The sequence below is a fragment of the Benincasa hispida genome, chromosome 8 (genome assembly GCF_027475165.1).
Source record: "Benincasa hispida cultivar pf3 chromosome 8, pf3_genome.v1.1, whole genome shotgun sequence".
NCBI lineage: Eukaryota > Viridiplantae > Streptophyta > Magnoliopsida > Cucurbitales > Cucurbitaceae > Benincasa > Benincasa hispida.
Genome location: NC_143485.1, coordinates 3,583,011 through 3,607,970, shown reverse-complemented (window position 1 = coordinate 3,607,970; position 24,960 = coordinate 3,583,011). Strand labels below are relative to the sequence as shown.

Sequence of the window (24,960 nt, the reverse complement as noted above, 5' to 3'; positions counted from 1 at the left end):
AGTTTATTTTAACGGAGGAATGTCCTCTAACTCCCAGCTCAACCAAAATATTTGGAATGCTTATAACAGTTGGATTAAGACAAATTATAAGGCCCGAATCCATATCTTAGCAACCATATCCGATACACTAGCTAAGAAATTCGAGAACATGGTTTCCGCTAAAGAGATCATGGATTTGTTACAAACGTTGTTTGGTCAATCTGTCAGGAACGATATTCTCGATAATGTTTATGACTACAATATAAAGGATAAAACCTCTATTAGAAAACATGTTCTAGATATGTTGAAAGTAAATAATACTGACATAGATGAGAAAACTGAGAAAGCACAACAAAGCAAATATGATTTACTCGTTCTTGAAACATGTTTAATGAAAAATGATAAATTAACCTGGATATTAGATTCAGGGCCGCTAATCATATTTGCACTTTCGCTCAGGAAACTGGTTCCTGGAGACAACTTACAAAAGGTGAGACAACTTTAAAGTTGGGACCAGAGAGGTTGTCTTAGCTAAAACAGTGAGAGATATGAAGTTGTTTGTTGAAGATAGATTCATTTTACTTAAAAATGTATTGTACGTTCCTGCCATGAGGAGGAATTTAATATCAATCTTAAGTTTGCTAGAACAAAAATATAAAGTTTCTTTTGAAGTTAATGAAGTGTTCATTATTTCGAAAGATTATTAAAATGTGTTCTGCAAAACTAGAAAACAACCTATATGTGTGAAAACCAACTGAGGCAAAAACTGTTTTGAACATAAAGATGATTAAAATAGTTGAAACTTAAAATAAGAGGCGAAAAATTTCTCCTAATGCTTATCTTTGGCACTTAAGACTTGGCCACGTAAATCTCAATAGGATTGGGAGATTGGTTAAGAGTGGACTCCTAAATCAATTAGAAAACAACTCTTTACCTCCATGATTTACTATAACTTGGCGCATAAATAGTTTAACGCATAGATACTCCAGTGTTGTTTATGTCAATCGCATCTAAAAGCGCAACAGTACCTTATCCTGGAAACACTATAGATGCGGCGCATTTTGTATTTAAGACAAACGATGTGATCCTGAATTGTTCATTTAGAGACATGCGAGCGGGGGCATCCTATGCAAAAGATGTTTTCATGAGAACGAGTCGTGAAATAGTCACTTTTCTTTATGATGTCGTTTACTATTAAAATTGACAGTTTCATTTTAATGACCTAAGGTAACTCGATCTTAATCCTAAGCTAACTATGAACTCCTATTTATTCAGAATTATCCTTTGATCTACATGGGTGAGAGTGGCTCAACATCGCCGCTCAATAAGCCTCCCATTTTAAAGGTAAGACCGAGTAGATAGCTAGGAACATAGTTCTACAAGATTGAATTCACTCCTACCCAGTTTCATGGTTAGCAGATAAGTTGTTCTCAAGTACTGACTCCTAGTCTTGAATAAGAGGTCCCACACTCTTTATGACTAAGAGAGACTCGGTTTATTGGTAGGACCATAAACCAATTGTTCATTAGTGGATCAGTGGAGACTTAAGGTGTAAAGTGTATTACAAGAGAAAAATGGTAATTTTGACCCAACTGTAAATATGAACAACCTGTGAAGGATCAACTTACTGATCAGAGGAAAGTGCATCTACTGGGCTTTAGTGGAATGTCCCGGTATTTAACAAATATTGGTTAATTCGGTTAAAAGATTTTAGACTAAACTTTAGAACAGTGTGACGAGTGAGTTTGAAGTGTTCGTATTCGAATTAGGGAATAAGTATTAAATATATGCAATATATTTAATGTCGTATCATTCAATTCCCAATTGAATGATAAAGAGAGAGTTGGAGATATTTAAATAAGATTTAAATATCAAAACTATGAATAAGGATTCATCGGGATTAGGGTTAGATTTAATCATTGAATATTAAATTAAATTAATTAAATTGTTGAATGAATTATTTGATATTAATTTAATTTAAAATTAATTATTTGAATTAATTTTGAATCAAATGGAATTTATCAAAGTTGGTCAAAGTCAATTGTTGAATTCACTAAGTGGGAAATTCCAAAATTAGTTTTGAATTAATTTTGAATTAAAATTTGATTAGTCAAATGTTGACTTCACTTAGTGGAAAGATCCAAAAATAATTTTTAGTGAAAAAATCCAACTCTTAGTGAATTAGTGTATAATTCATTTGACAAAAGTATTGATTCCACAAAATGCTAGTTATCCCACTAAATTGAGTACATTTTAAAGTATCAAAATTTGGTTAATTCAATTTTGCATTAATTGCATGTATGGTGATTTTCAAGTTAATTGAAAAACAATTTCTTCTTGACAACTTAGAGATTCTAACAGAGTTTTAGAATTTAAGTCCTCAATTTCTATTATAAATTCATCACTAATTTAGTCACTCACCGAATCCCACCATCCTGTTCTAAGGCTAGAGATAGTCGGAAAGACCTTTGTGATAGTTCACAGGCGGTTCGTGAGAAGATTGGAGCGGAATTGATGGTCAATTTGGAGCTACAAAGGTTGTAATTCAAATCCTAATTTCAATATTTGCATGCATGTTTTATCTTTAAAATTAATAAAATTTAGAGTGCTTAAGATCCAAATTATTTCGGTATGCACGTTGTTTATTCTTACATATTCAACCTTTGCCGCCTGAGATTTAAACTATACGAATAAATAAGAAAGTGCAAGCCAATCCTTAGCTAAGACATACAACAATGGAGGGAGAGTCAATTCATACATAAACGTATATCTAAATAAATTGAGATAATTCACAAAGAAAGAAAATTAAAAAAAACATTGAGTCCAACCAAGAGAATTCTCACAAAATTACATTGAGTCTTTTGCTCAAGTTCCTACGAATATAAACATATAAATACATTAAACATGACAAGTAAGTGAGATTAGAGACGTAAAAGTAGCTTCTTTTAAAAACTAACCTTTTGTTTAATCAAAAGCATGCTAAGTTAATTGAATTGACAACTTAATTAAATTTGTTTTGTTCATTCTACTAAGTGCAAATTAAAATTCGTAATTGTTGTGATCTGTGCAGTTAAGTAGCAATTAGGTTGGTTTCTGTGGGTGTTTTTTATGTTTTTCCTAGATTTCATACCTTGAATGATAGGTCTTAAACTTAAAGGAATATATGAGATTAAGAAATTTCTACAAGTATATTTATAACCTTTTAGCTAAATTTTTTGAAGTTTCACTTCAATGTTAGATGTCTTAGGGAGGTCACCGATGGTCAAGAGTAATTCGATCTAATGGAACCTACCTAGTAAGCATTCATTTTGAAATGGAAATATTTTAGAAAAGAGAAGATCATTTCAAGTGTCTATCCACCGGTCGATAGTTAGTTTTTTGTAATCTGATTGTGAATACATAAACAAAAAAATTGTAATATATCAAAAGAGATCATGAGCGATGATCAATGTGACTAAATAACTCTAAACCACTTTATATGAACTTTACTCAAATTTTAGGTTTCTCTATATACCTAATCGTTATAAAATGACAAGCTCTCAGATATAAAACTATAACGGTCACACGACTTATTTTCTTGTATGAACTTTGATGCAAATGAAAGGGAATATGTTCCTTGTTTTTTAGAAAGGAGAGAAACCCAATAAAAATAAGAAGTTAGGTTTTATCCACCACATTATGTGCGACTAGGTGATGAAAGATTAATTGATACTACAAGAAATCTAACTTCTCCTGACATCACAATTCATCGGGAAAGAGTGGAAAATGCGTCGGGAGAGGCTCTCCCGACGAATAATGAGTTGTCGGGAGTTTGGTCGGGAAAAACCCATCGGGAGAGGAACTCTTGACGCATGAAAAAATGGTGTCAGGAGTTAGTCGAGAAACTCCCGACGCATGAAAAAAACGACGTCTGGAGTTAGTCGGGGAACTCCCAACGCCGTTTTCTATGTGTCGGGAGTTTCCTAACTCCCGACGGTTGTTTTATGCGCCTGGAGTTCCGGAACTCCCGATGGTTTATTTGATGCGTCGACGCAGTAATATATGCTTGGGGAGTTCCTTCATTAGTTGAAAATTGTCTATCAAATATTTTTAATTTATAGTTTGTAATTTTTTAAAATTTTATCTGAATAACCTGTAAAACATAATTAACCAAATAAAGATTCACATAATAAATAAAACAACGAAAATGACGTTCATACTATAACAAATAAATAAAAAAATTACAATATCCTAAAATAAATAAAAAATTTTACAATATCCTAAAATTACTAAGTCAAAAATTAAGTAAATTATAACATCCATATATAATCCAAAAAATTAGGTAAGTTGAAACATCCACAATCCATGACATAAATAAAAAAAACAATGCTAATTAAAAAAAAAATCCACAATAACATTCATACTCCAAAAAATTGCATAAATTGAAACATCCACAATCCACAACAACAATTCAATCTACAATAACATGTTATAAATTAATCCACAATCCACAAAAAATTGTATAAATTGAAACATCCACAATCCACAAAAACAACTCAATCCACAATAACATGCTATAAATTAATCCACAATCCACAAAAAATTGCATAAATTGAAACATCCACAATCCAATTAACAACTCAATCCATAAATTAATCCACAATCCACAATAACAACTCAATCCACAAAAAATTGCATAAATTGAAAAATAATGATTTAATTAATATACAAAATAAGAGAAAATAAAATGGGAAGATTACCAGCGGGTGTTTGAAGGAGGGAAGGCGGCGGGGGGATAGGGCTTCGGCGGCGGCGGGTTAGGGTTGAAAATGGGGAGAATGGAGAAAATGAAGAAGAAGGGATTTGGTTTTTACTAGATCCCATCTCCCGACGCCGCCCCACGGGCATCGGGAGATCCGTCGGTAGTTCCAAGGTTAAAGTATGGCGTACGAATAAAACAGGCATCGAAACTAACGACGGTTATTTACGGCGTCAGGAGACACCCTTTCTCCCGACAACCAAACTCCCAACGATCGATTTAGGCGTCGGGAGAACTCATTTTTCTTGTAGTGTGAGTAGGAATACATTTTCAAAGATCTAATTTAGATAAGTCATTTTCGAAGAAATTTGAGTGTTTGGCAACCATTCAAAATAACTTTTCAAGTGTATTTTAATAAATTTTTATCATAAATGTTTAAATAAAAATGAATTTTTTATTAATTTTCATGCTCATTATTAAGTTTAAGTATATAAAGACTATATTAGCCTAAAAAGCTAGAACTCAATATTGAATGGTGAGGATAATAAGGGAGGCCATAAAATCAATAAAGAAAAAGAGTCTAGAAGTATAACATTGACGCTAGACATAAGATGATTGACTATAGGATAATTAGAAACGGCTGTGAACTTAATTATCTTAGTCTAAATTAACTATAAAAATATAAGATCAATTGCTTAATCTCTTAAAAGTGTACTTTGATACAAAGGCAGAACATGAGTATAACACAATTCACTATACAAGATAAAATGGGTTGAAATTTAAGGGGGTGTTTGGCTCACCAACATGAGTTGAGTTGAGTTGGTATAATATACTAACTCATTGCTTGACCCACCAACTTTAAATATTGGTGGAGTTGAGTGGGTATATTTTACCAACTCAACCCAACTCTCCCTTCTTCCCATGTTTTCAATGGCTCTACTCATTGACCACTGTCACACTCCGAGAACTAACTCTGGGCTCCCACAACCACCTCTGATGAAAACTTTGACGACCAACTCCGGACTTCGACAACCACCTCCGATGACAATTCCGACGAAGAAATCCAGACTCCGACAACCACCTCCGATGACCCAACTCCGACAACCAATTGGCTCCGACAACAAAATCCGATGACCAACTCCAACTACAAACTCCGATGAAAATCACCTTCAATGATCACCTTTGAGAGAGCAACTCTGACAACCAACTCAGGGCTTTGACAACTACCTTCGATGACAAATTCCAACAACTAACTCTAATACCACCTTCATGTGACTAACTTTGGACTCCGACAGTTACCTCCAACTACAATCTCGAGCGAAAATCATCTTCGATGATCAACTTCAACTAATTTCATGCTCCAACAACCAACTCCGACTACAAACTTCAGAAAAAAATCATCTTTGATAATCAACTTCGACAACTACTTCCGAATACTATAAGGCTAATGACTGTTAAAGTATGTTGTAAGGTTGTTGGTTATATAAAAAATATTATTTTATCTACATTAAGTGCAATATTTATACGTAAAAATTTGTGAAAAAAAAATTATTTAATTGAATTCACATATCAAATGAGTGTTAAAATTATTTAGATGAAAAGTATTTATGTTGTTAAAAAGTATGTAACATATAACAAAAAAACCCATAAAATGAAAAAAAATTTCGTTGAACAATTTTCAACAAAAATTAGTGAAAAATATAGATTTGTTCTCTGATGATCCTCCAAATTTAGAGGAAATAAATGTGAAATTTTTGAAGAAATGTGGTGACATTCCATTGGTTGTTACGATGATGAGGAAAATTTAATTAAAAAAAATTCATGACATAGTAAAAATATAGAGCGACGGTAGGAAGAAGAAGAAAAAGAAGAAGATAATAATGAAATTCATGGAGAAAAAATAGCTAGAATCAAAATTTTTAATTTCGCTTTGGTTTCTCATTTTATTTAAACATATTTCTACAAGAAATGTAATAGGTTAATTATTGTTCATTACCCAAAAAAGAAAAGAAAAGAAAAGAAAGAAAGAAAAAATTTAAAATTTAAAAGAAAAAAATTGCAATCCATATTTTATTCAAACAAAGATGGGTAGAATTATTGAATAAAAAAGTTTTAAAACAAAAAAATTGTTGTAAACATAAAAGCATATTATTGAATAAAAAAGTTTCAAACAACTGTATTAGATACCCATTGCACCCCAAACACAGACATATGAACTCAGACCAAATAAGTCAGCACCTCAAACACATACATATGAACTCCACATATATATGAACTCCGCAGACATATAAACTTCAGATATCCTATCTCAACCCTTAGCCCCAAACAATCCTTTATAGTTGAATCTTCATGGCCATTACCATCTTTCTTTTTTTCCTTTTCACACAAAAAAAAAAAAAAAAAAAAAAGTCTTATATTTACAAAGGGTCTTTATAAGTCTAATACTTGAAATACTTCGTATATTACTTGTTGGTCGTGTATATTTTCCCTCTTAGTTAACTAGTCTTCTAAGGAATGTCTATCACCTTACATCTAGGCTGAGAGTACTCTCTATATTTGATTTTTTATGTTTAAAAAATAGAAAGCAAATAATTATTATACTAAGGCCACGTTTGGTAATTATTTAATTTTTTGTTTTTGTTTTCGAAAAACAAACCTATTTCATCCACATTTCTAATTGTGGTTTGCATCTTTATTAAGTACAATGGTTGAATTTTTAGCCAAATTCCAAAAATAAAAACAACTTTTTGAAAGCTACTTTTTTAGTTCTCAAAATTTGGCTTGGTTTTTAAACTATTGGTAAAAAGTAGATAACAAATGAAGAAATTTGGAAGTAGGAGTAGTGTCATAGAATTGATTTTTAAAAACAAAAAACAAAATGGTTACCAAACATGACCTAAACTATATAGTTTTTGTTTTAAGAAAAACAAACAAAATGAAATAGCTATTAAACCAACTTAAGTTGCTTGTTAGGTGACATTATTTAACTTAATTTACTTAAATTCATAGAATTAGTAAACTTAAGTAGTGAGATATAGATGCCTATCTACATATATTGAATATAAGGTAGGCTTTACAAAATCTTAAATCAAACTTCTTGCTTGTGAAAGCAAACTAGGCATGGTATGCTTTATGTTGAATGAATATATGCAATTATAGAGGCCTATGGCTCTATAAGAATGTCCCTTCATAAACCAAATTCCAATGGAAGAAGAAGTGTCATATTTATCTCATCATTGGTCATTATAAGTTTCCCACTACGCAACGCAATAACACTCGAATTTCAAGCAAACTTGAAGGCAAACATATCTTTGTATGTTGTCAGAGATGTATACTTCACTTGGTCATATTGGGCAGCTACAAACACAAAGCAAGCATATAAATAGTAATATGTTAGTTAATTGTTCTATCGTTATCGTATTTTTATATGATCTTGAACAATGATGATATTGTATTTGGATTGATTATATTTATGCAATTTTAATGCGAAAAAAATCAATTTTGGTCATAGATTTATTAGATCGTATCAGTTTCGACCCTAAACTTAAATAAGTGTTGAGTTCTTATCCTCGATTTAATTTGTACTAATTCACTTACTAATGTTAAAAATATATGTATAGAGAAATCTCTAGACTTATTAATTTCTTTTAAATAAAGTTTTCACAAAAATAAGTTTGACCATTATACACAAATTGATCATTTCAAAAATATTTTTAGCTAAAATGTTGTTTTTATCTTGAATTTTATCGTTTTCATACAGTACCTATGTTTAAATTCTAATTTATTGAGTGTATAAAATAAGTTTTCTAATGACATTTGGAACAAGACCAAATTAGAGGGTTAAAATTGAAACGCTTTTTAAAGTTTAGGGTTAAGATTGTTGCACCAAATCTAAATTTAATTAAATTAAATTAAAATTTTTGGATGTAATATTGATACAACTTGAAAAGTTTTGTTCATTAAAAAAAAATACCTCGACAAGTCAAGTTATAGCCACTCTTGCCCTATCTTTTATTCAAAATGAGTTGTAATGTCATTGAGAGTGGGAAATTGGCAAATATGACAATCTAACACAAAATAATAATAAATCTAACTTAATTTAAAACTATTTGCAAATATGACACAATTTAATTTATATTAGTATTATCACTAACTGAAGTCTATCACTGATAGCTATCGATGACTAAAAACCTACTATCTAATCGAGATCTATCATTAGCTAAGATCTAATGGTGATAGGTGTCTATCAATATCATTGCATGGTCATTTATTCTTATGTTTGTTATTGGTATATCAAAGTAATAAAAAACAATCATGGTATATAAGAATGCTATTATTTTATTTCATTTACTATTGGGTAATTTATTGCATGTTCTTTTTCTTTTATGTTTATACGAATATACATTATCAATAAACTATACATACTATATTATCAATATATCATACCAATAGATACAAAAGATGTATATTAAGAATATTTGTATTTTTATTCATCAATAATTATTTACATATTTCTCTAATATATCGTTAATAGATTTCGATAAAATAAAAAATGTATATAAGTAGTATTTCAACTAGTTTTCTACTAATTGTTGTTTGTATGCTTATTAGCTATTAGTCATTTTTTTTATATTTTTACCAATATGGGTAAATGGTGTATTAACAAAATCTAACTTTCATTTTCAATATGTGATGGTTGACATGGTTATTTACTATTGATTCTATCGTTTATATATCATATCAATATAATTAAAAAAAATGTATATCAACGATATTTGACCATCTTTTTATCTTTCTTTTAGTAGCAATTATTTTGTATGCTATTTTAGCCTATCATAAATATATTATATCAAAAAACTAAAAATAGTAAATCGGTGATAACTTAATATTAATAATAAAACAATTGGTAACAAATAAAAATAAATTACTAATAGTGTATATCAATTATAAACACAAAATTGTTCTCGATAAGTGATAGACATATAAATAGTCTATCCAAGCATGTAAAAATGGTTGTTAATAGATACAAAAATAGACATTAATAAAAAAATAAAAATAAAAAAAAGTCATCAACAATTGACATATTAATGATCTATCGAAACATACACATAAAAATTGTTCATCAACAATAGAAATAAAAATGATTGATGAGTGATAGATATCTATTAATGACAAACGTAAAATGGTCTATCAGTGATAGAAATAAAATTGTTCGTAAGTGATAGACGTCTATCACTAATAAACTATGTAAATGGTATATTAGTGATAAACCTAAAATTTTACAAAATTGTAGTATTTACAAATAATTTATTTGTGCGACATATTTACAAATAGAGATCTATTTTTATACCCATTCCAATTTCCATTAAGATTTGAATGGTACGCTTGTGTGGAATGGGAAGGAGGTAGGAAAGAAGTCCATAGGCCAAGATGAGAGAGAGCTCATAAAAGAGTTATCTTAGACTTGGTATGTGCTAGTTTAGGATATGAATGAGTTGAAATAGTTTATTTACAGGAAATTAAGCATAAGTATTATTTCAGAGTGTTTACAAAAAATCGGATTGGAAATTGAGAAAATTGGAGTTTATTCGAACAATCGGACTTGAAGAAGAAAAAAAAAATACCAAAATATCCTTGTCAAGACGTCTCAATGCTTTATTTGACGCTCTATGACGCTTGAAGACATAAGGCAAGTATTAGGATGTTATCCTGAAACATCGCAACTCTCTAAAGATGGAAAACCTGTAAAGCATCACTCAACGTTGCAACAAGCTTGAGATATTACTGCAAGTGTTGAGACACTTTCTTAGAGCCTCATGACGCTCTCATTAAATCTAATAACAATCTTTTGTTTTTGGTTAGGTGTGCAGAGTTTTATTGACAATTTAGTTTCGTCTTTGGTGTCTTGCTAGATTTGTGCACCAATTTAGAGGTTGGTCGAGCCTAAACTTGTGGTATTTGTTTTACTTTGATCCAAATACTGTATGTTTTTTAGTTGATGTTTTCTATTCATTGTTTGATCCATGAATGATTAGTATAAATTAATTTTAACAACTTCGCCGCTTAAATATTGATTTGTTGATGGTTGATATGCATATATTTAATATTTGTAATTTTCATGATTGAACCTTAGTGTGTATGATATGACTTAAAAATAGAAAAGCGATTAATTGAATTTGACCAGTTTAATCTATCGTCCTAAAAAATCCCTCAAGTGCAATTAATTAATTAAGGAGTATGAAATGTTAATCACAAGCTATTTAATTAATTTGAGAATTAATTTGACATTTAAACAAATTGATTTTTTTAGAGGGAGTTTGATCAACTTTTTCAGATTAATCCATTAGGCTGTTAACCAATAAATCATATTTCTATGACAAATCAATGAATGAAATTATTAAGTAGCTCTAGTAACTCTTAATTGGTTGGATAATCTCTTTAAACTATCTGTCCCTACACTTTCACTGCCTTTATTTTCATGTTCTTTTAACTTGAACTATCGATCAACCCCTCCTCTGTTTATTGCTTTAATTTACATTCAAGGAAAATTAAGTTTGATTATGTGTGGTTCGATCCTTTGCGCTAATTAAATACTAGAAGTTATTTAGTAACATGGATTTGTAAAATATATATTTCATGTGATTGAGGGCCTCGACAATCCTTCGATCAATAACAGATTCAAGTCAAATAAAATTTGAAAGTTTGATCCCTACCCTACAATTATACTAAAAAAAAAGGTTATTATTGTCGATGTCACGCATTAGCTTCAATAATTGAAATATATGGTTGATATATTGATATATATTTGGTGATATATATATTCACGAAATAGAGAGTTATATTAATAAATTAATCAATACTCTTTTAATATGTTTTTAATACATATATAAAACATAAACAATACAATTTTATCAATCGAATACTAATAACAACTCAATTTAAAGGTAAAAAAAGAAAAATTATTTTAAATGATAAAACTGCTAAAAATATTTATACATGATAGCAAAATATCACTGTCTGCCATAGATAGCGATAAACTACTATCTATATCTATCTATGATAGATACGAATAATAGTCTATCTATGTCTATTGCGATCTATCACTGATAGGTGGTGATATTTTGCTATCATTTGTAAATATTTTGACTTATTTTCTTAAATTTTTTTTTATAAAACTTAATTTTATTAATTCAAATTATCAAAATATCCTTATCTATGACGTTTTAATTAAACCCAAACTTTTAGTAGCAATTTCATTTTAACCATTGAAGTTTGAAGTTTCTTTCAAAACAACCTTTTTAGACTTTTGTCGTCGTTAATTTATTCATAGAGGAAACGATTTATAGTATTTACTTATTCAAACAAATCTAAATACATATAATGGAATATATATATATATATACAGACACAAAATGCATCTATGAATCATATCTCTTGTCGTCTTCCTCATTTCAATCCCCCGTCGCTATTTTTTCCACTAATCCTACCTCAAATTTACTTTTGGACCATTTTTATTACACTTAAACCTTTATACTCATTCCCCCAAATAGGTGGTATTTTGATTTCATCCAACCCACCCTTTATTTTTTGGTTCAATTTACACCATTTGCCCCTTTGATCTCTATCCTTCAAACATTTTCTAACTTTTATTATCTATAGTTTCTTTGGCTTTCGCTCTTGCTCTCATCTCGCTTTGGCTTTTGTTCTTGCTCTCTTCTCGATTTTAGTTTTTCCTCTTTCTCTCTCTCGCTCCCGTCTTATTTTACCTTTTGTCATTGATTGCCAAAAAAAAAATTAAAAGTTTTTAATATATATATATATATATATATTGTGTCTCATAACATAGAAACCATTGATGGCCCAATAAGATCTGTTTTTCTTTTCTTTTCTTTTTTTCAGGATTCAAATGCTTTAAAACTAGGTAAAGATACCAAAACTTTCCCCACCAAATTACTCTTGAAATTCCACAAAATAAAATTAAAGAAAAAACAAAAACTAAATAAGGAAGAAGAGGCTTGGTGAAACACTTAAAGACTGTTCTAGCCAACAAATACTTAAACCTCTTTTTTCTTGAAACTATAGATTTTTTTAATCTTCTTATCGTTAGCTTGTAAAGCGAGATTATTGTTATTTTGTTAAACTAAGGATAATATGTTATTTCATTATAGAGATTTGTATAATTATCTTTTTCCCCAACAAAAACATAATCTCAAAAAAAAATCTTTTTTTAGAAAGAAGTATTTTGAAAAAGTAAATCTACAAGTGAATTGAAATTTGAATTAGATTAATGAAATTTAAAATAGTTGCTATTTCTTTTTTCAAAATCCTACATTTTTTTTGTTTAGAAAAAAATTTAATTAGTAAATGAAATACAAAATAAGTAAAAATAAATAAATAGGACATTATAATTAGCATAAAATTAATTGAAATTATAAAAAAATTGCAAATTTAGTAATCATTCAGAGTTCATTCCATTGCAAATGGAAGTAAATACATAAAGGACATCATGATTCACCTCATTCTGATTATATGTTTGTAAAATATCATGAGAGATTATCTAATAACCATCCAGCTCATTTCCAGTATAATCCAATTACGGTTGCACTCCAAAACCCAAACGAAAAGATAAACGCACTCTAAGATTTGTTCACTTAAACAACGTACATAGGCAGACACAAATTTTTTAGTCTATGAATTTAACGACCTTGTTTTCAAAGAATGAGTTAGCGGGGGAAACTCACATGCACCATTGTCGTTGTCACTGGCCCTTAGTGAGCTATCCGTCGCCCGGCTTCTTTAGTCTAGTCCCATCTTCCAAATTGACTTGCATGAGATTACTAGCACTGTGTGGTGTCAAGTTGACCGCAACCACACTCTGATGCCTAAGTTAGAATAGGGAATGTATGTTCAGCTAAACCCAACGAATAAGGTTAGAGTTCTCTTTGGACTTAACTTACTTCCCCCCTCGAGAGTTGTCTATTGGGGTTATTTATAATACTCTTCCTCAGACACTCGTTTATGGTTAGGTACAACGCCGACAATGTTAAGGTGGTTGTGACCTTCGAGGTTGTAGATTGTCAGGGACGACGAACTTAACTTAATTATTTCTCAATTAGTATAATTCATCTGGCTCGGTTGGCTGGCCCAAAACCCGATGATCCAACTTTTCCTTTTTGGGATGCATGTTCCTCCATGTTGCCTCCCAATTCCATTTGTGCTTGGGCTTGCCCATGAGCTTTGGATCTTGTCTGGAACAACCTTCAATAAAATTGTTTAAAAGAAAAACCAAAACTTCAAGTGTAGTGAAACAAACCCCATAGTTCAAGTGTCTTTTTGATAGTTTAACTATATATCTTTATTTACACAAATATTTGTATCGATATTGATATTTTATCGATATATCTAACTATAGATATGAAATGGCCTTTAAATGTGTGTATGCAGCCAATGTGTGGTGGAAGTGGACATGACTCAAGTAGGGTGTTGTGCTGGTAGCTACCTAGCTTTAAACCCAAAACATCATAATTGAATATTTAGTCCTGTCAATGTTGTTGCTCCTAGCTTAGCTATATTAATGGCTGAGCTACATTCTATAGCATATATCAAATTACATGATCTTCCCATTCCCTAAATGTCTTGCAACACAAACCATCCTTGGCCTCAATTATTTAAACTCCAGCTATCCCATTTTCATATTTTCAAACAAACCTCATACAATCAAAATGTTTGCTAAAACTCTTATTTTCTTCTTTTGGCTCTTACTTTCTCTCCTCATTCTTCACTCAACATCATCATCCATTTCTTCACATGTATAATAATATTTCCTATTCTCCACCTCTTACGTCCCATTTTAATAACTATTTGGTTTTGATTTTTGAGTTTTGAAAATTAAGATTACAAATCCTACTGCTACAACGGTTTCTTTGCTTTTTGTTCTACTTTTTAGAAGTTCTTTTAAAAACCAAGCCAAGTAGCAAAAACTAGGGTCTCGCTTGGTAACTATTTAGTTTTTAATTCTTGAAAAGTAGTTCTTGAAAATTAAACTTTTTTAGTAGAAGAGTTGGATTCTTAGCTAAATTCTAAAAACAAAAGCAAGTTTTTAAAAACTAATTTTTTTAGTTTTAAAAAATTGGCTTCGTTTTTGAAATATTGGTAGAAAGTAGATAACTAAGCAAGAAACTTTACAGGCGAAAGGGGTGTTTATAGACTTAAATCTCAAAAACTAAAATTCTTTTTTTTTAAAAAAAAAAAATAATAATAATAAATGGTTATCAAACAAGGTGTAAAAAAGTATTTTTAAAAAAAAAAACAAAAAAAAAACATCCTTTTGTAATTTTCGAAAATTTTTTAATAATTCAAGTGTTTAATTAGAAAAGATGAAAACTAATCTAAAGAAGTCGTGAGAAAACAAACAAATTAATGTCCATATTTAATTTCTCCCCCTTCCCATTACCTAGCCCGATTACATTACATTTATATGTTTACTCTTGACTTTATAGGTGTATATAGTGTACTTAGGGCACAATGCTTTGAGTGATAATGATGCTACATTGACCTCCAAATACCATCTTCATCTACTCTCAAAAGTGTTTGCAAGGTTAATATTAATTCAACCCCCTTGATTAATTCCCCATACCCATAATGTAACATTCAATTATAAACTTACTTTATGCATATAAATGTTGAATTAACACACCTCTATGTGATCATTGAATCTAATTATGTGTTATTGCTGCATGCAGTGAAGAAGATAGTAAAAGAGCCATGTTGTATAGCTACAAGAAAGCTTTTTCGGGCTTCTCAGCTAAGCTTAATGCAAGCCAGGCAATAGCATTATCAAGTAATTAATTAAGGAATTATTAACTAACGAAAATTACTTGTTGATTAAGATTTTATTAAGAATGTGTTTTTGAGTTTATTATAATTATTATTGGCTTGCAGAGATGGAAGGAGTGATATCCGTATTCGAGAGTAAAACAATGCAACTCCACACGACAAGAAGTTGGGATTTCTTAGGACTTCCTATTCCTTCCTTTACTAATAATATGAGACCATTATTTCCACTTCCCAGCTATGGTGATCACGACATAGTTGTTGGCATCTTTGATTCAGGTCAATTTTTTAAATGGCTAAAATCACTTTTATTACGTTTTAAATTATTTTGAAACGTGATTCTTTTCCTTTTAAAATTACTTTCAAATATCTTATGTTGCTTGGTGCAATTGTTGAATTTGATAAATGAGTTTTATTATGTTTAAATACTATTTTGTCCTTATACTTACAGTTTTTTGTTAATTTGGTATTTGTATATTTTTATAATGTTCGATTTAATCCATGTATTTTTAAGTTTGATTTAATTGTTGGCCCATGTACTTTTGCATTTGGTTTAATTTGGTCTTATATTTCAAGATGTGCTCATTTATGTTCATGTACCTTAACTAATAATTTTAGTCCATTAATTTTCATGATATTGCAGCTCAGTTTTCATTTTCTAAAAAGAAAAATACTTCAGCGTATCTAGGTTCCACACATCTTTTTGGCTCGTCAGTTATCAAACTACAATTTGCCACGTGAGGGACTCTTTTTAATTTCTTTTTTAAAATTGTGAGTTTTTTTTGTTGTGTGGTTGAGGTAGGAAAAAATGATTAAGAAGATCTTACTCTTTTTTAAAAATGTTCAAAATTTGTAAATAATGACGTAATGATCATTTTTAAGTATAAAAATCAAAATAAAGTTTTTAAAAATATATGAACCAAATTGAACAAAATTTAAAAATAAAAAACGAAATTGAACATTTTAAAAGTATATATACTACATTAAGAAATCAAAATACTTAGATTCATCTTAAATCACAATCATCTTTGTGCAATCCACTAGTACTCTAATCACAATTTGTCACGTGGTAAACTTTTTTTTCTTTTAAATATATATATATATATATATTTTTATTAGAGACCGTTACAAAACTGGATTGTATCTAAACATTACTCCTAAATTAATATTTAAAGCTTGTTATTATTAGGTGTGTGGCCAGAATCCGAAAGTTTCAAGGAGAGTGAAGGGATAGGGAGAATTCCATGCAATTGGAAAGGGAAATGTGTGAAAGGATACAGATTCGATCCAGCATCAGCCTGCAACCGCAAGCTAATCGGCGCTCGCTATTACCTTAAAGGCTTCGAAGCCCAATACGGAGCACTCAACACCACCGCCGGCGAGTTCCGCTCCCCTCGAGACTTCTTAGGCCATGGAACTCACACTGCTTCCACGGCGGTGGGTGCGGTTGTGCACAATGTGGCCTTCACAGCATCTTCATCATTGGCGAAAGGAACTGCCCGTGGGGGCGCTCCCTGGGCCAGGCTGGCGGTGTATAAAGTGTGTTGGGGAAAAGACTACGAAGGCAAGTGCACCGATGCCGACGTCATGGCTGCTTTCGACGACGCTTTACACGACGGAGTGGATGTCATATCCGCCTCGTTCGGAGAGACGCCGCCGTTGGCTCCGTTGTTTGAGTCGGCTTCTGCTATTGGCTCATTCCATGCGATGCAGCGGGGAGTGAGTGTGGTGTTCTCTGCTGGAAATGATGGACCACACCCTTCGCTTGTTCAAAATGTGTCTCCTTGGAGTATTTGTGTTGCTGCTTCTACCATGGATCGAACTTTTCCCACTCCAATACTTCTCCCCAACCACTTCTCTATCATGGTTACTTTTCTTTATTTTTTCATTCTTATCTAAATATTTAAATGCATCTCATTTATTTTATAGTCCATTCATTTTTCAAATTAACAACACCCTTTTAGACCCAATGGGTTGTAAATTTCTTCAACCCAAATAACCCTTATTAAAAAATGAACCGAACCGAACTCAACCATTGAAATATTTTGATTGGATTGATTCGGGTTAATCGAGTCATTTATTTAAAATTTTGTTCTAAAAAGAAGTAAAACATATATTGAATTAAGATTAACAATTCAATTTCAATTTATATAGTGAAATTTTTCTTTCAAAAGTGTAAAGAAACTATTTTTACGAGTAGTTGAAGAATAAATTATTCAAAAAATATTTGAATTAAATAAAATTAAAATCAATATATGTATAAATAATTATGTTATAAGTAACATATATATATATATATATATATATATATATATATATATATATATATATATATATATATATATATATATTAAAGTTAATAATAAATTCGGGTTGGTTTGGGTTATATTAGGTGAACACATGAACCAACCCAACCCTAAAATTTTAATTTATTTGAACCCAATCCAACCTAAACCGCACGAGTGGATTGGGTTGATCGATTTTTTCGAGTCATCAGGTTTCTTGAAGACTCCTATTTCAAACTATGATTTTGATTTTTCAAGTGACAAAATCATTTTTGAGTGTTTTTTGTTGTGTGGTTAGAGTGGGATTGTAAAAAGATAGGTGCAACCCATATGCACTCAAGTATTGTTTGTTTGTAAATATCAATCATTGTTTAAACCTTTTTATAAGTTTGTACGATTTCAAACTTTTAACAAACTAATTTGAGTATGATTTCAAACTAAATAAGTATGGACATTAGGGTAAAATGGATTTAAAGACCAAAATGTTCGTTCTAAAAGTTTATAAACTAAAAATAGATATTTTATAAGTTCAAAAACTAAAATAAAATTTATAAAAGAGCAAAATAGAACCCATGTAAAAGTTCTATATGTGTATTATGACATATTTATATATCCATTACCTTTTTTAAAAAAGAAATTCATTGTCTAAATGTTGTGAATTACATTGCAAGAATAATATTTCCTTCTGGTTGTGTCCATTAGGGCGAGAGCTTGATCACAAGGAGTATAATAAACGTAAAGCTGGCAGATGCAATCAACTATTTCAGAGATGGGTGGGTACTTTTGGCCTTTTTCTTCCGCGCTTAATTAATTGATTTATCAGTTTAATTTAGTGATATTGATATACACTCCGATTCAAAAGGTTGAAAGTTCAATTCCCCACTTTATAAGGGTTGTATTAGAAAAAAAATAATTAGTTAATTACTTTGGTGTAACCGTAAAATAATGATGGTTATATTATTATTATTATGGGAAAAAAATACTTTTTTTTAGTTTAAAGCTAGTTTCCATTTGTTCACGTGGTATGAAAATATTACACTTTTTTACTTAGGTTTTGAGTTTGATTTTAATTTCATTATTATGTTTCAAAATGATTCAATTTGAATTCTTGAGATTTGAATTTTTTACAATTTAGTTCGTATATTTCAAGATTTAGACTTGTAGGGGTTATTTGGTTGGCAACCAAGATTCTATTTTATGTTTTTAAATATTTGACATTCAGAAAATTACAATTTTTAGATTATGTGATCACAAATTTTGAAAACACCATTTTTATGTTTTCAAAATAGAAAAATTATTTCAAATAGTAAAACTCTTGAAAATATTTACAAGATATAGTAAAATTTTATAACTATCAATGATAGACGTTGATAGACACTGATAGAAGTCTATCGATATCTATCAATATCACTGTCTATTAACATCTATCATTGATAGTTCTGGCTATATTTTGTAAATATTTTGGTTCATTTTTCTATATTTAAAAACAACCCTTCAAAATATCTAAATTTGAAAATGTATAAATATATGAATAAAGATAATAAAAAAAAAATGGTTGGAAAGACCATATGTCATGTTGGTTATTAATTATGTGATGTGTTATAAAGTATATAATATTACAAACTAACAATTATAAAAAAAATTAAAAAAAATAACATAAAACATGTTCTCATAAACTAATTAATAATAATCTATAGTTACCTTCATAAATTAACTAATAATAGTTTATAGTAAATTTAATATCTAATCGGTAATTACAACAATCATTCAAACAATTGTTATCGATTACCGAACAGATATGAATATAATCTTGTTTTCATCGTTTTTTTTATTTTCAAATTTATGTTTTTAGATTTTGTATAGGGAGAAACCATTTTAACTTTTCCATATTTCAGAATTTGCGAGATAGAAAATATAAGGAAAGGAGGGAAATCAGGTTTAAGAAAAGTTGTACTGTGTTTCTCAACAATTGGGCCAGTTTCCATAGGAGCTGCACAAGAAGCAGTGAAAGCCATCAATGGCTCTGCTTTAATATTTGCTTCACCCCCCGCCGTTGATCTCCCAGATCTAGATCTCATCCCCACCGTTCGTATTGACATCGCTCAAGCTACTCAAATTCGAAACTTTCTTGCTGAATTACCCAGGTCTATTCTAATTTTCATCTATCTATAAAAGAAGGAAAAAAAACTTTATATTATAACCCATATCCTGTCATATTATAAGATCTAAGCTTAATTCATGCTTTATATTTATTTATTATTTGTATTAAAGACTGCCAGCTGTCGAGATCGGAGTTGCCAGAAGTGTTATCGGAAAATCTGTAGCTCCAACTGTGGCTTACTTTTCATCTAGAGGACCAAGCTCTATTTTAGATGACATCCTCAAGGTATGAAAATTACATAAATTATTTGATGAGACCGCCACTAATTACGGTATGACTATATAATTAAAGTATTTTGAATTTAATTTTAAAGGTAAAATATATTTTTTATATTAGATTTCAAAATGTTACGTTTTTAAACTTCATTTAGAAACCATTTCATTTTTTGTGTTTAGTTTTCGGAAAATTAAGTCTATTACCTTCCTATTTTTTAGAATAGTGTCCTTCTTAACTATAATGGTTGAATTCTTAATTAAATTTCAAAAATAGAAGCTACTTTTTTAGTTTTCAAAATTTGGGTTGCTACTTCTTTAATTTTCAAAATTTGGGTTGGTTTTTTTAATCATTGGTCAAAAGTAGATAAAAAAAAGAAGAAATTTGTAGGTGAAAGTAATGTCTATAGACTTAATTTTTTTAAAAAAATAACAAAATGGTTACCAAAACGAAGCCTTAGTTTTTAAGTTTTGAGTTTGATTTCTAGTTGAGTCCCAAGGTTCGAAAATTTTACAATTTTAAGGTTCAAATTTTGTTTCAATTCGATATCTTCGTTCACACGTTTCACCTTGATTTTCACTAAATATTCACTTTTAGTGTTTAGTGACTAGTGTTAGTGTCTTTTAATTAATTAAAAAGAATTATAAGAATTATAGTTAATTAAATTTTACTACTTTTCAATCAATATTAAATTAGGATAATTTACAAATTTTGTCCCTCTAGTTTGGAGAAACTTATAATTTAATTCTTATGATTTATTAACTAGGATTAAGCCTTTATGACTTCACTTCAAATTAAATTTAAAATTTCACTTCATAATTATTTTTAATTAATTAATAAAAACAGACACCAAAACTAAAAGTGAGCATTGGTGAAAAAATCGATGTTAAAAGTATAAAACTGTAATTTTAGAAACCAAAATGAAGAGAAAAAAAAAAAAAAAAAAAAAACCTAAAAGAACTAAAAATATAACTTTTGAAACATAATTGGGGTTAAATTGAAATCAAACTCAAGATTTAGAGATTGAGATTGTTTAATCCACCAATTTAAGTTGGGGTAAACAATTCAACTCCAATAATAAATGCACATTTACGAGTAACACCATCTTCTCATATTAGAATTAGTTTTTTGATTGGTTAGTTGGTTATTTTATTGTTATTGCCAACTTTATGAACTTATCTTATAACTGTACGTCACAAATTTACTAACTTCAACATATTAATTCCAAACATAGGACCAAACACCCCTTTGAAATATAAAAATTTAAGGAGCAAATAAAAACTAAAGCCAAATTGGGGATGCAAAAAATAATATTTTTTGTCCATATTTTGAAATAGTTAGATTGTGGAAGATTGATGATGGTGGTAAATGTGAAAATGAGTGCAGCCGGACATAAGTGCCCCAGGAGTGAACATATTGGCGGCATGGCCTCCGGAAACAGCTCCGACGGTGAGGCCAAGTGGAAGTGCCGTTGAAGAAGAAGGTTTAAAATGGAATTTTCAGTCAGGAACTTCAATGTCATGCCCTCACATCTCCGGTGTAGTTGCCCTCATCAAATCTGTTCATCCCAGTTGGTCACCTGCAGCCATTAGATCTGCCATCATCACTACAGGTTTATTTTTATTTCTTTTCCACTCATTTTTCAAATATTGTTCAATTTTTAGTTTAATCAATTCAAGAAAATTATTCTTCCGTAAAAATTAACTTCGTGAGACTGAATTTTAGAATTATTGAAAATTCGAGGACTAAAGTTTCACATTTTGAAGTATAAAGACTAAAATTGAATAAATTTATAAGTATAGAGATCAAAATGGTAATTTAACCTTTTTGAAAACATTGGCGGAATGTTACGAACAAAACAAAGAAATTAAAGTTAGGGTAATTACCATGGATAACATTTTTAGGAATAATAACCAATCATTTAAAAAAATTGCAAATATAGATAAATCTATCAACGATATATGGTATATCACCGATAGACTCTCGTATATCACCGATAGACTCCTACCAATAATATAGTCTATCACTGATAGACTATTTAAATTTGGTCATATTTACAATTTTTTTACATTATGTTATATCTGCTAATACTTTGGGTTTAATGTTTATATTTGCAACTGTCACTTAAACTTAATATCAAAACCGTTTTGGGTTTTTGTTTTTGAAAATTAAACTTATAAACATTTCTTTCACCTCTAAATTTCTTGATTTGTTATAACTTTTTAACCATTTTTACATAGTTTTAAAAAGTATGTTTTTGTTTTTAAATTTTGACGAAGAAAACAACTCTTTTACTTAAAAAGAATGCAAACCATGGTAAGAAATTAAAAAATATATATTTATAATTTTCAAAAACCAAAAAGTAGAAAAGAAATAGTTACCAAAAAGATGATATTTGAAAATTGGAGGTTAACTACCTTAATTGATTAATTACAACAAATTACCTTTTATTATATCATTCAGCGACGAAGAGAGACTATAGTGGGAATAGCATCCTAGCAGGCGGATCCATGAAAGCATCAGACCCATTGGACGTTGGTGCAGGTCAAGTCAATCCCTTAAAGGCCATAAATCCAGGACTAATCTACGACATCACAACCAATGATTACATTACTTTCCTTTGCAATATTGGCTACACTGAACAACAAATCAACATGCTAATTCTCAACCCTACTCCTCACTTTTGTTGTCGTCAATCCACTGCTACCACTGCAAATCTTAATTATCCGTCGATTACTCTTGCAAATCTTCGCTCTACCCTCACACTCAAAAGAATTGTTCGCAATGTATCGCACAACAAAAACGCCATTTACTTTCTTAGGATTCGTCCTCCTAATGGAGTCCGAGTACAGGTCTGGCCAAGGATCCTCTTTTTCTCTTGCTTTAGGCAACAAATTTCATACTATATTACTATAACTCCGCTTAAGAAATCTCGGGGAAGATATGATTTTGGGGAGATTCAATGGTCCAATCGCTTCCATACTGTCACTAGTCCTCTTGTTGTACGTCTTGTCACTTCCACATGACAATCGACTTAATCTTGTAATGATGTTTATCATCATCTGTTATCTTAATATTACTGTGTCATATAATGATAATAATACTATTATTCCTCGTTATTCTCTACATTGGTCACGTCTATATCTACTTTGTAATGAAAATGGGTTGGAATGGGAAATGATATTTCTTTTGATGTTGTTTAGTAATGTACCATAAGAATGGGTTGAATCGTAATAGATTCATGTGTTGTTTATTTTCATCTGGAATTGTAATGAAATATATACCATTACCATGATGCCCTCAATGAGGAAAATATTATGTTATTGTCGACTACACAAATTAAATGGACAAAACTTCTTTCCATCCACTATAGTTTTCCTTGTCAACATGCATACATTATTTGTATCTCATTCACACTCACCTCAAGACACTACTGCTCTCCATGATTTCTTAGTAGTACTAAAACGACATTTCTTTGTTTCGTTATCTCTAGTAAGTTGATTAATGTGTTATACAAATAGTTTCCTTTGATTTTGATGGGTTATGTCATTAGTTTCATATATTGCTAGTTATAGGTTTTGTGTGAGTTGTTTGATATCTAATTTTACTCTTAAAACTATCTTAAAAGTGCCTAAGTATCACCTTAACTCTGAAAATCACTTAAAGAGTTTCAAGAAAATGTCTTTTTTCACTCTAATTCTCAATAACCTAAAAAATTCCTATAAGTTGCTTAAGGCATGTAATCCACCTCCTGAAACTACGAATATAGCCTAAACTTGCCTTAAAGCCCTTCGAGATTGAAAAGTAATTCAAAACAACCTAGAAATGGAAGTCCCTAAATCCACTACAAACGCATATTTGAAATGATATTAAGAAAATATTATCTAAAAAAATGTCCAAAGTACCACTTTGACTATCAAAATCACGTAAAAAGATCATAAAAAGTGTCTAAGTCGCACCTTTTATTTCTCTTGGATCTGCTACTCAATGTGTGTGTTGTCGTTACAACTTTGCCTAAAACTTTCATTGAAATCTTGTACCTGTAGACTTTGAAGCCAATTGATATCCTCCTTTTAAAACATAGCATCCGGCTCGGATTTGGATCTCAAAACAAATAAGGATGGCAAAATTTCCCGCAGGGTCGGGTCTTAGACCCGATCGGAGTGGGGAATCCCTGGTTTGACCGCGTACGGGGGTAAGAGAATCGAATTCCCGCGGAAGTATGAGATCGCTTTGCATTTCGAAATTCAATTTTATAGAAACAAAATACAATAGTTTAAATGTGAAGAATAGAGGATAAACATCATGATAAGCATGCTTTAGAAGGATAAGCAAAGGGATAAACGATCTTACCTTTGTTGAATCTCGATCTTCTTGATTTCCTCTCCATTTTCTCACGAATGCCTCTTCAACGAACAAGGACACCACTTTAAGTGTTACCTTGTTATTCTCTTGGATTTCAAGGGGTAGAAGTGTGGTCTCTAGTCACTTGGAAGAGGTAGAGAGAAATTGTTGAGAGAGTAATGTGTGGAGGCTAGGATTTTTCATCAAATGAAACTTTTAGCCCTAAATGGGCCATAAAGAGGTATTTGTACGGAGAAAGGTGAACCCCCTCTCCAAGATTTCCTTTTTCCACATTTAAAGCTAATTAATTAAATAATCATTATTTAATTAATTGACACACTAATTAAATAACTATATATTAAATCACATTTAATATAGAGTTAATTAATTAACATAAATATCACATA

The 24,960-nt window shown here is 30.2% G+C and overlaps 1 protein-coding gene across 1 annotated transcript; it reads left to right on the top strand.

The window, feature by feature from the left end:
* The first annotated feature begins 148 nt into the window (after nucleotides 1-148).
* Nucleotides 149-24,750, top strand: UNE17 (Subtilisin-like serine endopeptidase family protein). Its single transcript, XM_090316390.1, has 10 exons — nucleotides 149-352; nucleotides 15,217-15,314; nucleotides 15,460-15,557; nucleotides 15,659-15,829; nucleotides 16,740-17,416; nucleotides 18,538-18,608; nucleotides 19,731-19,979; nucleotides 20,107-20,221; nucleotides 21,596-21,821; nucleotides 22,673-24,750. The coding sequence occupies exons 1-10, from the start codon at nucleotides 149-151 to the stop codon at nucleotides 23,233-23,235; spliced, it is 2,472 nt and encodes an 823-aa protein (XP_090172516.1). The 3' UTR covers nucleotides 23,236-24,750.
* Nucleotides 24,751-24,960: the final 210 nt, after the last annotated feature.

Excerpts from the sequence above, each read along its gene's own strand:
- UNE17 (XM_090316390.1), top strand. The coding sequence starts at position 149 with ATGGTTTCCGCTAAAGAGATCATGGATTTGTTACAAACGTTGTTTGGT. Across the intron at positions 15,315-15,459 it reads CTCTCAAAAGTGTTTGCAAG|TGAAGAAGATAGTAAAAGAG; the intron begins GTTAATATTAAT and ends TGCTGCATGCAG. Across the intron at positions 21,822-22,672 it reads ATCTGCCATCATCACTACAG|CGACGAAGAGAGACTATAGT; the intron begins GTTTATTTTTAT and ends TATATCATTCAG.